The 16471-nt window shown below is 38.0% G+C and overlaps 1 protein-coding gene across 1 annotated transcript in view; it reads right to left on the bottom strand.

Annotated features, from left to right (window-relative positions):
- Positions 1-9583, bottom strand: part of LOC107701115 (microtubule-associated tumor suppressor candidate 2-like) — a 32999-nt gene extending 23416 nt beyond the window's left edge. Inside the window, exons 1-3 of the mRNA XM_016503051.1 lie at positions 7729-9583; positions 6607-6871; positions 2992-3198 (exon numbers count right to left, since the gene is read on the bottom strand). Coding sequence (XP_016358537.1) covers positions 2992-3198; positions 6607-6871; positions 7729-9510 — 2254 coding nt within the window. The 5' untranslated portion in view covers positions 9511-9583. The remainder of the gene's footprint in view (positions 1-2991; positions 3199-6606; positions 6872-7728) is intronic.
- Positions 9584-16471: the final 6888 nt, after the last annotated feature.

Below are 16471 nucleotides of genomic sequence, written 5' to 3'. Positions count from 1 at the left end.
TATATTGACAAAGGCATATAACAAAATTACCAAACAAAATTCAAATGAACAGGGAAAAAAACTCCTGAAAATATTAACATAAAAGTTAATTCAAAATATGAATAAATCTATAAAAGCTACTTTTTTAGAGCTCCCCATCTCCATTCACTTTAATTTTATGGAAAAGAGCTGCGTTAACATTTCACCTAATATCTATTATTGTTCTCCATGTGAGAAAGTAACTCATACAGGTTTGGAATGACATAAAAGTGATTAAATGTGATTAAATAAGTGATCTTAAACTATCCCTTTAAGAGTTTCCTCCGATATTTCAGACAACATCAAGCCATGACATGAGACTAACAAAGGCCATGTGACAGATCTAATCTCTTAAAGCATAACCAATTACTGTGCTGCCTCTACACGAGGATGAAAATGAGAGCCAAATATTGACTTGCCGCTCTACCTATCCAGCAGCTCAAACACTAATGACAGCTTAATAAATCCAGTAGCATTTTCCGCCATCATTCACGCTCTCCAATTCAGCCAATTACAAGTGGACTTGCCTCAATCAGTCAGACCTGAGAAATCGATCACCTGTCTGTGACATCCAGTCCCGCAGGGAGGTTTCTGGTATTTACAGGAATCCTAGGTCAATATGTCAAAGTGATTCAACACCGAGCCTAAAACAACAGTCAGTCATTACACCAGTAACATATACGTATGTCCTGCAAATGCCCTTGTTTACCTAAGTGCACAGATGGTAACGACACAGGGGGAAAAGGCTCTTCATAAAATTCATATACTTGTACTATAATACTCCACAGTTCTATTTACACAACTAAAGATAATTAATATCTGCTAATAACAGTCACATTCTCAGTCACAGCTAAAGGCTAATCATTTTAGCTAGTGTTTGACTGCTTTTTGTATTTGGTCTAGGACTCCAGACAGTCAATATGCAGTCGAAACACCATCAGATCTGCAATCAGCCCTGTAGCACATTCAACACTTCAGAGAGTGAGAGAGAAACACTAATTTGCACCTCTGACTTACATTTTAAATAGTGTGGAAGGATTGTGAAAATACGATGGCTATAAATAGATTTGATACGTACATGCATTGCAAGTATGGATAACACAGCTGTACTGAATATTATGCACACTGAGTGGAACATAGCCCTAATTTCAATGAAGAATAATGAGCTTCGCTATGGAAATTTCAGTAATGAGTTCTATAACAACAGACTCACAGTATGTCAAGACATGACTATGGTGAGATAAATGATGTTAGAAATTTTGTAGATACAAAACACTGTTTGGAATGACTCCAATTACATCTGCAGTTGCCCCCAAATTATTTTGACACTTAGTAATGCCTGCATGTCGTGGTTTAGATAACAAAATATCAAACTAAGTGGTATCTGCATCAGTGTTGTTATTGGTAACTAAAACTAAAACTATTAACAATTGTTAATAAAGTTTAATAAATATGAAATAAATATAATGAAATTAAATAAGTTTAGGCACTAAACTTAAACTAAAAGTGAAAAATAAAAAGATACAAAAATAGAAATAGAAAACAGAAATATTTAAAAACCAGACAATTACTAAAATGTTAAAATACTAAAAATTTAAAATGAACACTGAAAATATAAAAATGTAAAGATAAATCAAAATATTCATAAATACTAGTTGTATTAAGTAGTGTGCTAAGTAATTAGTTTTAAAAATATTAAAATACCGGTAATGCTGATCTACACATAAATTATCTTTTCTCAGAAAAAAAGAAATTTTCCTTAAAAATCCTTTTAAATAAATGTCCTTTTCCTTATATATAATATACGTATACTAAGACTTTGTTAATTCATTATATAAACCATTTTGGATACACTTTATTTTAAGGTGTCCTTAACATAGTGTAAAATATACAATTAATTACAGAGTAATATTAATTAATAACATGTACTCACTATAGGGTTTGGATTAGGTTTGTGGTTTACGGTTAGTTTGTATGTAATTATGCATAATATACTGTTCTTAATATAGTAAGTACATCCAACATGTGTAACAAGGCCACTGTTAAATAAAGTGTTACCAACATTTTATATAATGTTTTATCATTTTAAACAAACGTCACAAGTATGTTGTCCGTCTTTAAAATTCATGTTTACAAAATTAAAGTATACAAAACAGTTTTGGGGCCACTGCAATGCACAGCACACCGACTCCTTCCCTCTTACTTTCTCTCAGCATTTCTCTCATGCATCTGTTTGCTCCATACACACAGGACTGTGAACGGTGAGGGATTCCTCTTCCCAAGTGATTTCAGGATAAAAAAGACTTGATAACATAACTCATCTAGTGACGCATGCAACTCCGGATGCCTGAATCTGCAGCTACGTCAACTGTTACCAGGAGAAGACCGGCCAACATCACTTATGTATTAAAAACACATGCGGCGCACGCAGATGCCAGTTTTCAAAGAGAGCCCCTTCTAGAGCAGACTAGAATCTACTTCAGCAGAACTGAGCAGCTCTGATCATACTGAGGATTATTCGTGTTGACTCACGGAGCTAGTTATGAAAGAAGCCCACTCGGATCAAACACAAAGATTCTTTTGTGACCTAAAGCAAAGGCCAACTAAAGAAAAGACTGGTTTTGGAAAAAAAAATAAATACTGCACTTTTTCTGTGTTTTGGGTCTATTGTGCTGAATATCCCATGATTCCATGTGAGCAAAGTAGTTATGAGCACAATATATTAATGAAAGGGGACCTGCATGCTGCTTGTAGGTGGAGTTAATAACATGATGCAAATTGCATTATAATTAACTCTAAAAAGTGGAGCATTAGGCTACCCTTTCATGTAAACTGTACTTCAGGGATCTCGCATAACAATGCACTAAGCTACAAGCACTTTAGATGCTATATTAAATTGTAGTGTGTACAGATGTTCATTGGTCCAAAAGTATGAAAATGCTTCTATTTTACATTTTTGTTTCAGTAGCTTACGGTAGGCGTGGCGGCAGGGGTCACTCCGTGTGCTGTCGGTCGAGTGGTTACTGGACACAGAGGAGACGCTAGAGCTTCGAACAAACCCAAAGGCAGCCAGACGAGTCGGCGGGAGGCGCGAGTAACCGGGAGGACGCAGGCCAGACTGAGATGGCTTCGGCAGGAGGGATTTAGCAGCTAACCCAGTCGCCACTGGCTTTCTTTGATCTGAGGGCAAAGAAGACTATGATTAGTATTCAAACTAACTTGAAAAAAACAATTTGTAAGTTTGGGGAAATAAAAGTCACATACTGTTTTTCTAGTGTTTTCTATGTCAATATGGAGGTCAACTATGCATAACATTATTCTTTTAATACTGCTGTGACAAAATGAGGCATACATGATCACATGACTGATTCAATTAAGAAACAGATGGAACACAAGGAACAAAGAAAGTGAGTGCTGTGTCCTGAACTATTTCTAAACAGACTGGCCTAAAAGAGACTCACAGTAGGACAGAAAGAGAAAGAACTAGTGTTTTACGACCTCTCTCTGGTGCGAGGTAAAGATCGCTTTAAAAAAGCTCCTGAAAGAATCATAAAGAGGTTGGCGGCTGTCTGCCTCCTCTGAACACAGCAAGTCATGGCCATTCATCAACATCTATACCACTGTAGCATTCACATGGAGAAGAGCGATGAGCCACATTTCTCATCCACTCAGGGAGTCTAATGTAATACCAAACGTTTGCCAAAACATATCATCTTAGATGGCTCATGAAGTCCCTATATGAGATTGAAAAGATTTAATATAAAACTGAACAGAGTAATAATTTTATTAATTTATTAATTATGTGCAATATAAGTGTGTGGATGGTTTCTGGCTCTGGGTGTACTCGCAATTTTTGAGCATAATGAAGATGTCGTATTTCTTTTTCTTTCTTTCTTTCTTTCTTTCTTTCTTTCTTTCATCAAAAATGCAGATTAGTTTTTTTCCCCCCATAAAAAGAGCTATTTCAGCGTCAGGTACTTAACATGAGTTTATGGTCTCTAGCAAAAGCTCTTTCTTTTTTAATTAGTCCAGGAGGCCAATCGTTTAAGAGGCCATTGGTTCCTCTAAAACCATCTCTGCACAAATTATTACAATATCAGTGCTTAATAAAGGCCTCAACTGAATAGAGTAATGGATTTTCGCTAACGCCATGTGCTTATTATTACACCAGAAAAAATGACAAAAGCTGTTTACATACAAATAATGAGGATTAATATGAATATCTGTTGTCTTTTGCTTTCCCTATTTGCTCTTTGCGCTGTAGGTCTTCACATCAGATATCTGCACTGCTGGCACCACAAGGACTGTCCTGCTGTTGAATAAAAAAATATATATATATAATTTCGGAAAAAGTATAATTTCGGAAAGCACAGGAAGAAGAGTGAAGTCGCACAAAAATATACATAAATATGCACATGCAAAGAGCTACCGTGGGGTGAATTTAGGGACCCACTTCAAGGCTTGCTTTGAACTCCCAGACTCCCCCAACCCAAGGTCGTAATTTGGGGCAGGTGGAGAGAATGATCCCCTCCTGCTCTTGGAGATAAAGCGCCTCAACTTCCCTGTCCCCAAAACGCTGTGACTGCTGCAAAGCATAGCGCATACTAAATGACAATCTATGGTTTCTCATTTTGTCTGTCGCTTTCTCAGATGTTTATTAGACTGCACTGTCAGCAGTATGCTTCAGAGACACATTCTTCACAAATGAAAGCACACATACACAATCAAGCAAATGCACACAACAAAGCACCCTCTCATTCATTCATCTCTAATCAAAGTTGCCCCGGCTCCATCACTCCCCCCAGCCACCCCCCACCCCAACCCCTGGCCATCAAGGTCTTTAATGAAATTGCAGGCAGCTTCTCCTCCATGTGAAGGTGATCATTAAAGATAAATGTGTTGCTGTTCTCCCTCTCCGATTTTTTCTCCAGCAATCGTCTTTATTCCTTCCTGTTCCTACTTCCACATATTTCCAGACTTGCCCAGATCACACAAATTAGTCATCCATCATAGCTTTGATTGAGCATTTTTATGTTTATTTTTAATTTTTCCATACAATAAAAGTGAATGGTGACCACAGCTGTTCCTTCTCACTTTTACTGTATGGAAAAAAATAAGCTTGAACATTCTGCTAAACAGAAATTGACACAATTTTCATTTTTTGGTGAACTGTTCCTTTAACACAAAAGGGGTGTCATTTTCCCAATCTGTTTTGGGAATAAGTGTGTGTGTGTGTGTGTGTGTGTGTGTGTGTGTGTTTGTATGCAAATTTATTATTATCGCTTGCAGCTCAAGAACTCATTGATTTCTTACTGAGTGTTAAAATGCATGAATACATTACTAAAGCACTTTCATCAAGCCCTCACTTAAACAATGATAAAAACCACATTAATGAAAAACGAAATACTATGTCATGCATGTCATGTTGATGAAGACACAAAAATACATTGTGCAATTAAAAAATGGTACTCTGCTGGTCTCCATAGATGTTAACCTCTGATTTTAGTGACAGCTATCTAAAGACAAAACAAAGCCTAATTAGCAATCAGTGATTCTTCGATATTGTTCTTCAGTTCACTGCATTAGACAACTTCCAAGAAGATTGTGATCATAGACAGTGTTTCAAAGGAGCCCAGTGACCAGAATTAAACGTTTTAATTGTTTGTATGTATTTATATATGAGTATGAATAAATAATGTAGCATGAGATGACCAATAACTACAGTGGGAAATAACTGACCAACCTTAGCAATACAAGCAAAAGTCTAGTCACACCAGAAGAGGTTAACCTTCCTCTTAACATCATTTATATTGCTTCAGGAGTAAAACTCAAGCCTATGCACTAAACTGTCTCTTTATCTATTGTAGCATCAGCATCTTTACACCATAAAAATTATATCAAGTTTCAGCTACAGTTAATACTTGTGACCAGGCATAGTTATTGGCATGAATTAACTGTTAATTACTTTACACTTCAAAGCATCACAAACAGCAAGAAATCGGTATCCGCATACATTAATAGAGACTGTCATGGGTTTTCAGTGAGATAGCAGTATGCAGATAGACAGATGCCCTCTAGAAAAAAATACGGAGGGTGATGGCAATGCTGGTAGTGGATTTAAGATGAAATAATTCATATCTTCACCTTGGCAGGGGAAGTGTGCTTTAGAAATGGAGGGGAATTTTTAAGCTCAAACAGAACTCCCTCATGGCACAAGATGAATGTGAGTTTTATTTATATTCAACTGAATGCCAGTAGGCAAAGTGTATTTTACACTGACTAGCGGCTGGGATGAGTTTATCTGTAACAATTACAAATGCATAGCTGACAGGGATGAAAAGACTTCATATGGCGTTCTCTTCCTTCCTTCCATTTAAATCTATTCATCTCAAAATACTCCAGAGTCACTTCTGCCCTTAGGATGAAGCCTTGGTGTTTCTATCAGTCAAAAAACAGTTTCTGCTCTGGCTTGTGTTTCCACTGAACATGTGAAGCACTCAATTTTACTGGCTGAAAATCTATGTGAAATGTATAAAAACAAGACTATTTCACTCATTTTTGCCATGCAAAGTGGACTATTGATCTTACCTTGAGGTTCCTGAGGGGTTTGAGTGGTCGGGTTTACTGTCTGCATTGGTTGACTGAGGGTCAGTGGTGATTTCGGCTGGCCTGTTAGGACCATCCTGTTCTTGGCAGCTGCAGAGGGAGTCCTGTTTACAGCACCAACGCCAAGCTGGGGTCTTAGGCCCCGTGGTGGACGAAAAAGACTCCCCGTATCCTGTGCTCCTATAGGGGGTCCAGAAGGTTCTGCTCCAGAAACTGGAGACCCAAGGGCTAATGGATATCTGCCTGCCTAAATTGACAAACAATATTAACACACATTACAGCTGCAGTCAATAAACTGTTCCAGTAGTACATACACTTGTCTACTGAAGATAACGAGTGTTATATTTACATTCCCTCCATAAAGCATTCAGGCAGTAGTCTGTTAAAGGGATAGTTCACACAAAAATGAAAATTCTGTCATTAATTACTCACCCTAATGTCGTTCCAAACACGTAAGACCGTCGTTTATCTTCGGAACACAAATTAAGATAAATTGATGAAATCCAAGAGCTTTCTAACCCTACATAGACAGCAAGGGAACTACCACGTTCAAGGCACAGAAACGTAGTAAGGACATCGTAATAGTCCATGTGACATCAGTGGTTCAACCGGCAGCGGACAGTGACAAGGAAGAGAAGAAGAACTGTTGAATAAAGTTATTTTTTGTTTTCTTTGCACACAAAAAGTATTCTCGTAGCTTCATAAAATTACGGTTGAACCACTGATGTCACATGGACTATTTTAACGATGTCCTTACTATGTTTCTGTGCCTTGAATGTGGTAGTTCCCTTGCTGTCTATGTAGGGTCAGAAAGCTCTCGGATTTCATCAAAAATATCTTAATTTGTGTTCTGAAGATGAACGAAGGTCTTACGGGTTTGGAACGACATGAGGGTGAGTAACTAATTACAGAATTTTCATTTTTGGGTGAACTATCCCTTTAAATACTCCACAACATGCACACGCTATTACATTATCAAAGCACTCGGTTTCACCAATGTAATCATGTATTATAGAGTTTATATTTAATTAAATTATTAGAAATAGACATAAAAGCATTTAAACAAAGAACAGCATATTGCTAAATGTCAAGAGGATTCCTTACCGCTGCAGACAGAGGTTTGTTGAGGGACCCATAGAAGCTGTCCGCTCTGCCTGCCATTTTATGGGGCATGGTGTTGCTGGGTGGCTGAATCCCAGACACCATGAGTCCAGGTGAGAAGAACCGGACCTTCTGCATCTCTTGTCGATACTTATCATAGAGTAAATTTGAGGCACTCAGCACAGTGGCTTCCCCTTGATCTCCGACCACTGGTTTGGCCTGTGTGCTGCTATATGTTGAGAGTCTCGTAGGTAAGGACGACACCTCGTAAGTTCCCTCAAGAGACTGGGGTTTCACCTGCGGGGTCTTCCGAATGTATGTAATGATTTTGGGCCGGACGCTTTTCGGTTTTGGCAGGCACTTGCTTGGAGGGGAGGTCTCCATTGAAGCCTGCTGTGGAGGAGTTTTATGGATGCTTGTGTTGATAGTGGTTTTAACTGGGGCTCTTAAGCCCGAGCTGTACCCGGCATAACCCAGCTGAGGAGCTTGAGAAGGTAAAGTCTTGATGGGTGAGGAAGGAGGCTGTCTTTGAGGAGACATTGTTGTCTTGGGGGATAGAGGTGTTGAATGTCTAGTCGGACTGCTGTAGGCCCGCCGGCTGTAGTGAGTCTTCCTTTCTAGGCTGGAGGGACTTGCAGCACGATCTGCTGAGCTTTGCCTCTTCAAGTGTTGGGCTTCTCGGGTAAAGGTCTGGTTGGGAGGTGTCTGTGAGTCTGTCTTGGGATTGCTTTTGACTTCTGTAGTCGGCAGCACTTGTGGATGGCTCTGACCTGTCTCTGAGGAGTGGGATTGTTGCTGGTCTGCCTGGGTGTCTATGCTGGGGTATCCTGAGGTTAGTCGTTTTTCAGTAGAAAGAGGGCGGACTAGCTGCCTACAAGAAGGTAGCACCCTCACCATACCTTTCGGCACCTCGGTTGACATCCTTTTCCCAGCGTTCTGCTCTGCTTCCATTTGGAATTTTTGCAGTTTTACTGCTCCATTCGAAGGATATATTAGCTTACTTCGGTCATATTGTGGTTCCTGAGGCAGTGTGGTAGAGTTATGGTTTTGGTCCAAATCCCTGGGAAGCTCCCTGTTTCTCTCTGAGTGGATGTAGGACTCGGTAGTAGCTGGATGCTGGTTCCTGCCTTTGCCTGAGGTAGACTTGGTGGACTGGGAAGAGAGAGGCTGTGTGCGGCCTGCACTGTCCAGGGCGCTGGCTAAACTTCCACTGAGGCTGGTCACTGCAGAAAGTGAAGATGAAAAGACATTGCTCTCAGAACCACTTCGTGCATCTCTCAGGGTCCGGTATGCACCAGAGCGAGAGCTGGAGGTCCTGAGGTCAAGGGGTTGAGAGTTCTCATTTGCATCTCCGTCCACACTATGGTTTTCATTGTGGTCTTTCCAAGGGGAGCCAACAGTGGTGCTGATGGCTGTAGATGAAAACTCTTTGTCACTGAAGTTCTTTGCTCCCTTCCTGCTTCTTTCACTCTGAATGTCTACCTGTTCTTCTTCTACAACAAATGTTTCTAGCTCGTGACACTCCAGCAGTTCAAACTCTTCGAGCTCAAGGTCTTCACTCCGAGCATGTGTTCCCCAGATAATGATCCTCTCTTGGGCTTCGGAGTGCGACACCAGAGGGGGTAGTTGGATGCTATGCTCTCTGTCATCTGAATACATTTTCTCTTTGGTGACTTGATTGGCATTGGCATCTTCCACTATTTCTAGCAAAGGCTGCTTGTCATCGTTTTGTATTTCTTCTTGTTGGTTGACTTTACTGGCTTGTATCTTTCCTTGCACATTCATGTTGTATAAGTCTGAGCTTCTCTCTCAAAAGCTCCACGATAATCCTGGATCCATCAAAGGTCTTGTTCTCTCACTTGCCTGTACCTAGGCTTTACAGTTTACAGTTTGGATGGAGTGCAGAATCACAACCTAATCTCACATTCTTTCCATTTCTACTCCAAGATACCGCCAAAGGACTGAGCTGTATTTGTTTGTTTTTTAACAGGGCAATGCACTTGATGACATCACATCAGCTTTGAGCACCTTGAAATGCCTTGTTCATTCATCTGGTGTCAAACCTGCACAGAAAATAAGACATTACATTTTGTAAGCAGTGCAGAGTGTGCTTCAGCAGAAACTATCCCAGATGGGTTGTTTAATTTCCATCACAAGATTTGCATTTATTTAGATGAATATTTACATTCTCAGCCTTCGGGGTAAAAATGCACAGTTTATTTTCTTGGTTCTCCTGACTAAAGCAAAACTTCATTCTTATTTGACTGAAGGTTAGATTCCCTGACTCCCAAATCTAAAGCAAAACATCATTCTTATTATATTGAAGTTAAGAAACAAGATGTATAATTCTTGTATGACTGTTTGCAGCTTCATTGCATTTTTCAAAGAATATAAAACAGTTTAAAGGCAGGCACCACCTCTGTAAACTGAGAAAAGTAAAAAGGTGTGCATTTACATTTATACCTTCTCTTCACTGAGCAATGCATAAAACGTGTTTGACTCAAATAAAAGCTAAAAATGCTGGAGACAACAAAAAACATTGCATATTTGGCAACATTTTCAATAAGTCAGAATTAATGGCTCCTCAACTAAATGAATGGTCTCAGTGTACTATTTCCTCAGGTTTCTTCACATATTTCATGGCATCCTCTGTTAAAACTTCAATCTTAGTGCCCAGTTCAGACTGACTACAGCAAATTGATTTTTTCCCAGTTGGTTTCAGTGAGCTACTAGGTTACCTTTTATATTAATTATGAATAATTCCCTAAAGAGGTAATATGCCTCCACCATCATACCACTGTGAACAGTATTCTGTAGGTGGAAACCAAAATTAAAGCATTGTAATGTTTCCTACACCTAATTTGTTTCTCTTTAAACAACCACAAATTGACAAGTCAGTGTAATGAATAGGAGGTCTATTGATACAAAGCAGTAAAAAGTCCTTTAATGGCAGATGGCAGTACCTCCTTTTCTCTAGTAATTACATTTTCAAATCTCCACTGCTGAGAATTATGTATGGCCAAATCAGGAAGCCAATTTGAATAAATGAAGACTGATGTGCTGCTGAAAAAAAAAAAAAAAAAAAGCTGAGACAGAAATGTTTCCCCATGTGTTGGCTTCTTACTGTGCAAGTTTGCCCAACAAAAAAACAAAAAACACAATTAAGGAGAGTGTGAAACGACTTGTAATAAAAAACACTGCTCGCATGGGACAAAAAAAAAAACAGTCACAGTCAGTTGGGGGGTAGAAATTATGAAAATACGCCATTAATCAAAGGTGGGTTTTTTTGCATCTCTATAAAACATTGACAAATCAGCTGTTTGCCTATAATTATGATTAGTACATGAAAACAGAAAGCAAATGCTGTTTCGTAATGTATATATGGTCCAAACCAGAAAAAGGAACAAAGCAAGGTCAGTTTGACATTTTCCCAATAGGGAAAAGGGGGTTGGGGTTGTTCCATGTGCTGACTAGGTATAGTGGGTGGGTGTGTTGTCAGTGACTTAGGTGGGCTATAATCAATCACAACAGATTTGTAAGAAGAGAGAGTTTCCCTTTTTTTCGCATCAACTCTAATGATTTTTGCTCCTACAGACTTGAGTAATTTATGCTGGAATAACAAAAAGTACTGACCACTAAATCACTTCAGGTGTAAGATGCAAGTGCACATGCTTGTGAATGGAATCAGATAGGAGGTCCATGGAAAAGAGACAGCCCATACAATCTATATCACAGTCAGTTAAATGGGCAACAATCCGAGAACAAGCATACTGACGTTGCGGCACCAGACTGTCACATACATCCACCCACAATACTGCAGGCTGATGAGGTGCTAAAATCATCCACCCACATACCTACCAACAAATTAAGACTCATATCAAGGTACACCGCATACAGCAAATCCCATCATTTCACAATACGCGGTATTGACACAACATATCAATAGGGCATTTTTTCCTCGCATTTATTGTGTACAATAAACATCAATGTCAAGCATAATATGTTCTACGATAAAAGTACATAAAATAATCACTAGTATAAATTATTGCTGTGATTACAATGTAAGATTTACATTTTCGCTAGATAATACCAAATTTGTTTATTTACATATTACTTATTTCTTCTGGTGAGCACAAAAATATTTTGAAGAATGTTGGTAACTAAACAGTTGACAGTAGTTATTAACTTCCATAGTATTTTTTTCTATAGCCAGTGGCGTCGCTAGGAATTCGGGGACCTGTGTACTGAATTTGCTATGGGGCTCTCCTCAAAATCACTTCAAAATCAGACAGACAGACAGATATTCCATTTTAAAAACAGAAGCTATAGGTTGTGAGTGAATGCCTCATGTTGTCTTCCACTGACACACTGACTCTAAAAAGCAAGGCCTGGTCAAGAGGGAGATGAAAGACAGGAAGGAGAACTCTGTCCTGAGACCATGTTCTACTTAAACACATTCTGCCTTCAAGCTGATAACAAACTCCCAAGCCCGCTCTTGCTAGCTCTTACAAAATACTCAAGCAGTTCATGCTGAGCTAACCTGCTATTTTTCTACAGATGAGTTACTGGAACACAAATAGGACCTGTTCCTGGATCAAGATCTTTGGTTGCTTTTGGAAGTACATTCTAGGATTTACATTCCAGTTATTAGCACCAGTAACATGACTCCACCTCCTGATATTTCTAGCCCTGTCAGTCTGTACGGTCCAGTCTGATAGTGTAGTTGATGATGCTATAGGCTATTACTGCATGTTTGATCTATACGTAGCCTATGTGCAGAGTGTAGATATGAGTTGAACAAATAAATCATGCTAACACTGTAAGATCAGCAGTCAAGACAAACAATCTATTATATGTTTCTTGCTAATGTTCTCATTATCACTCTACAAAATCTACATATCAATCAACTTATTTTCCCAAATTCCCTATAATTTAACTTAAGTATACAATATGGTAGCACACTAGAAAAGCTTCTTAACTAAGACTATGTCCACAATAATCTGGATACATCTGAAAACAGCATTTCCATTGCCATTGCATGTATGGTCTGAAATGCAGCTGTCATCATCTTTTGCCACAGCAGACAGCGATTGCAAGTAAATATGCTGTAATTTTGCAGGAATGTAATGTGAAGATTGTATGAAGTATCATTTACCTTTAGCAACATTATTAAAATAAATAGCAGGCACAATGCCATAGATATACATGAGTACAATATGCGTCACATGACTAAACATGCATTATCATTTTCGAATACCTCCACTTTCACAGTCTACACTACAACACGAAAATAACATTTTCAAATTTAACAAACGTCTTCCAAATCGTTCAGTTTTCAGTGGACAAAATGTCATCTCAGTGTGGATGAATGGTCAAAACAGAGAAAACATGCATTTTCTGGATTATTGTGGGCAAAGCCTATAAGGGAGGCTTGTTAAACATCCATAGACAGTAAAAAAAAAAAATAAAATAGTATTGGCAGTATTGGACTATAGCATTATAGTAATACCATGGTATTCTTTAAAGTACCTTGGAATGTATACTATGAATAGAGTAACATATTACGGTATATATACACAGTAAAAAAAACAATGGCATTGCTATTGCATCTGTTATCATCACTGTACCATGCAAGGCCACAGTCTCTGATCTGTAAGGTTGCACATGACTAAATCAGCACTATTATGGTGTGAAAAATGCATCCAATTACACACGAGTGATTGAGTGAAATGCATCTTTATATGTAGCTCTATAAATGTATATATGTATGACAGCAGAAAAGCAAAGTGTTTCATAATTATAGCGTAACAGAGATTCTCAAGTCTCAATAAAGGAAATCATCTAAGTTTGGGGAACTGAATTCACACCAGTGCGTGGTGAACAACCCCATTCACCCATGATGAAAGAACACAGTAACAGTGAATGACAACCCGCGTCTATGCTTAACCTTTGAAGAGCAGTGTGTATCAGCCTTCTCTGTAGAGGGTAAAAACACACCAGCACAACCTTAATGACATATTTACCCTCAGGTTTTCAAATCCTGCAACTTTCTACAGCTCTTCCTTTTAATCTTGAACATATTTTTGTACCTTGCGAAGAGATACACAAGGTAAGAAGAAGAATGTGTGTTGATATCGGTTAACCTGACAGAGATGAAGAGATGAAGGTACAGAATCAGCTCAACTTTGGAAGCCAATTTAATTGTACATTTTATTATTTTACTCGTATATTATTCATTTTCAATGTCACAAATAAGAGACTCCAGCAAGATATAGACACTTATGTAATGTGTACTGGCATTGCAGAAAGACTTTTAATACTATATAATAATAAAAATATCAAAATTTTAAGTATATAATTCTACTTATATATTGCATAATAACAATAAGAATAAATTACAAAAATAATGAGACATTTAAATACCAGGTGAGACATCTCTCCACCTGTAGCTGGTGTGTGGTGAGCGCACTGGCGCCGCTGTCTTGTGACTGCCGTCGCATCATCCAAGTGGATGCTGCACACTGGTGGTGGTTGAGGAGAGACCCCCCCACATGATTGTAAAGCGCTTTGGGTGTACAACAATACACAGTAAAGCACTATATAAATGCATCATTCATTCATTCATTCATTCAAAAAATGGACATCACCGCAGGAAAATCTGTTGTGTAGATAGGCATGGTTTCACTATGTCAGCTCATGTGATGTTCTTGTGTTTCTGTATCTCTGCTGTTGTTCACTGAAGTGACAGCTGGGCAAGGAAGGTTCAGACAGACGGGCAGGTTTGCTATGAGCTTCAGCCTGGTCTGGAGGCTTGTTCTGGGCCAATGGGTGTTTCTCAAGCCCCCTTTGGAGCTAATTAACCTTGGCCTAAAGATAGCACAGAAGACCTCACAACTTCAGCATGAGCCAGAGTCTGTTTTCCACTTCATGCCTGTCAACACATTCATTTAGCAGTCTATTATTTCCTCAAATATAGTTCATTTAAATGTAGATAATTTAGATCTATGGCTGAAGTAGAAAATACACTCCCTTATTACCACACAGACTGAAAAACTGGCAAAATATTAAATGCATAAATATTGTTTTTGTGAACTATTAAAAACTATTAAACTCCTTTTGATTAAAATCTCTTAAAAACCTATCTTAAAAAAATATCCTTTTAAAATAATTTTGGCAATTGATAAAAAGTTTAAATATAAAATACAAATATTAGACGAAAATGTAAATTTAAAAAACTTAAATGAAAATGAGAAATGTTGCCTTGGCAACTAACTGAAATGAATAAGTACATAAATAAGCTGAAATACCAAAATGACTAAAACTAAAGTTTAAATAATATAAATTAAAGACAAATTAATATATTAACAATATTAAAACAGCATACAAACAAACAAAAATATAAATAAATACAGTTGGAAATATTATACATCAAAATAAATATAGAAATTAAATAAATGCATAAAGGTGAAAATAAATAAATGCTGACATAAATAAATAGGTTTGAAAATAAATGCATACAAATGTGGGGGGGGAATACAAAACTTCATAAATACGTATAAATACTCTAATAAATAATTAATGTCTCATTGAAAATTCTATTTGTTTATATGCATTTATTATTTTTTTTATTTAATTAATATTAAATTGATTTATGCTGTTAATACTAGCAAAATCAGTCCATCATAGCAAGTTGGCACAAATGTATTTATTTATTTATTTTCTGAGGAAATAGAAATCAATGCACCATGAGGAAAGTGCTGTGTTGGAATCGATGTGCTCTGTAAGCATAAAAAACTGCACCAAACAGCACCATGAGGCTCCTCAGAGCTACCAGACGAGGCAGGAACAGATGCCTGAGTCAGGGTGAGCCTGCCAGCCAATCTTGAAAAGAGGGTTTATCAAGTGTGAAACTGGGGCATGGTGGAGTGTGACAGGACGTGGCACCAGCTCTCCCGTCCAGCGTTAAACTCCTAAAAATAACAGAAAATGAACAGCGAGCACCCTCAAATTACTCAAACAAGACAATGAGCTCAAGCAGACAGGCTTAATTAAATCGAAAATGCAACTGCTTTGGGAATTATTGATGGTTCATGGTAATCATCGGCATATTTCTGCTGTTGCTTGGCCACAGTGGGGGCGATCAGGGACGGACCTGAGGAGAGGAAGCGGGAGGCGGCTCAGAACACAGGCTTGATTCAGTGAGACTAATGGTACTTGAAAGCCCTTCTCTTCCTGTCATGGATTGAGGATGTGTGTGTCAATCAAGGTGCAGAGCAAAGGCCACCGAGAAAAAATAAGAAGCATGTGGAAGAAGGGGCGTTAACAATGAAAATGAGAAGTAGGGCTATCCAAAATGTGCAAATATTCGCCATGGCTGCTTCATAGTGAATAATGTAAAAGTTGGACAGAAGAATTCAATATTTCAGCACAACACCGCATGTGGTCACATAAGAGGCTTGAATGAATATAAAGTTTGGTACTGTATTTATAAGGGGATCAGGCAGTGCAGTGCACATCAGGACATATCATTAATGTTCATAGACTTTGAAATATATTTACTTTTGTGTTCCACAATATAAATAAAAATACATTAATTATAATTATGAATTAAATCTTAAAAATAAATATACAAAAACAATAAAAATGGCAAAAAAGCACAACGCAATTACACAAACCTAAATGAAAACTGATATATATATATATATATAATAATATAAATATCTGATATTTTTATCAGGCTCCTATG

The sequence above is a fragment of the Sinocyclocheilus anshuiensis genome, unplaced genomic scaffold (genome assembly GCF_001515605.1).
Source record: "Sinocyclocheilus anshuiensis isolate Anshui unplaced genomic scaffold, SAMN03320099.WGS_v1.1 scaffold907, whole genome shotgun sequence".
NCBI classification, from domain to species: domain Eukaryota; kingdom Metazoa; phylum Chordata; class Actinopteri; order Cypriniformes; family Cyprinidae; genus Sinocyclocheilus; species Sinocyclocheilus anshuiensis.
This window is presented reverse-complemented; position numbering and strand designations above follow the sequence as displayed.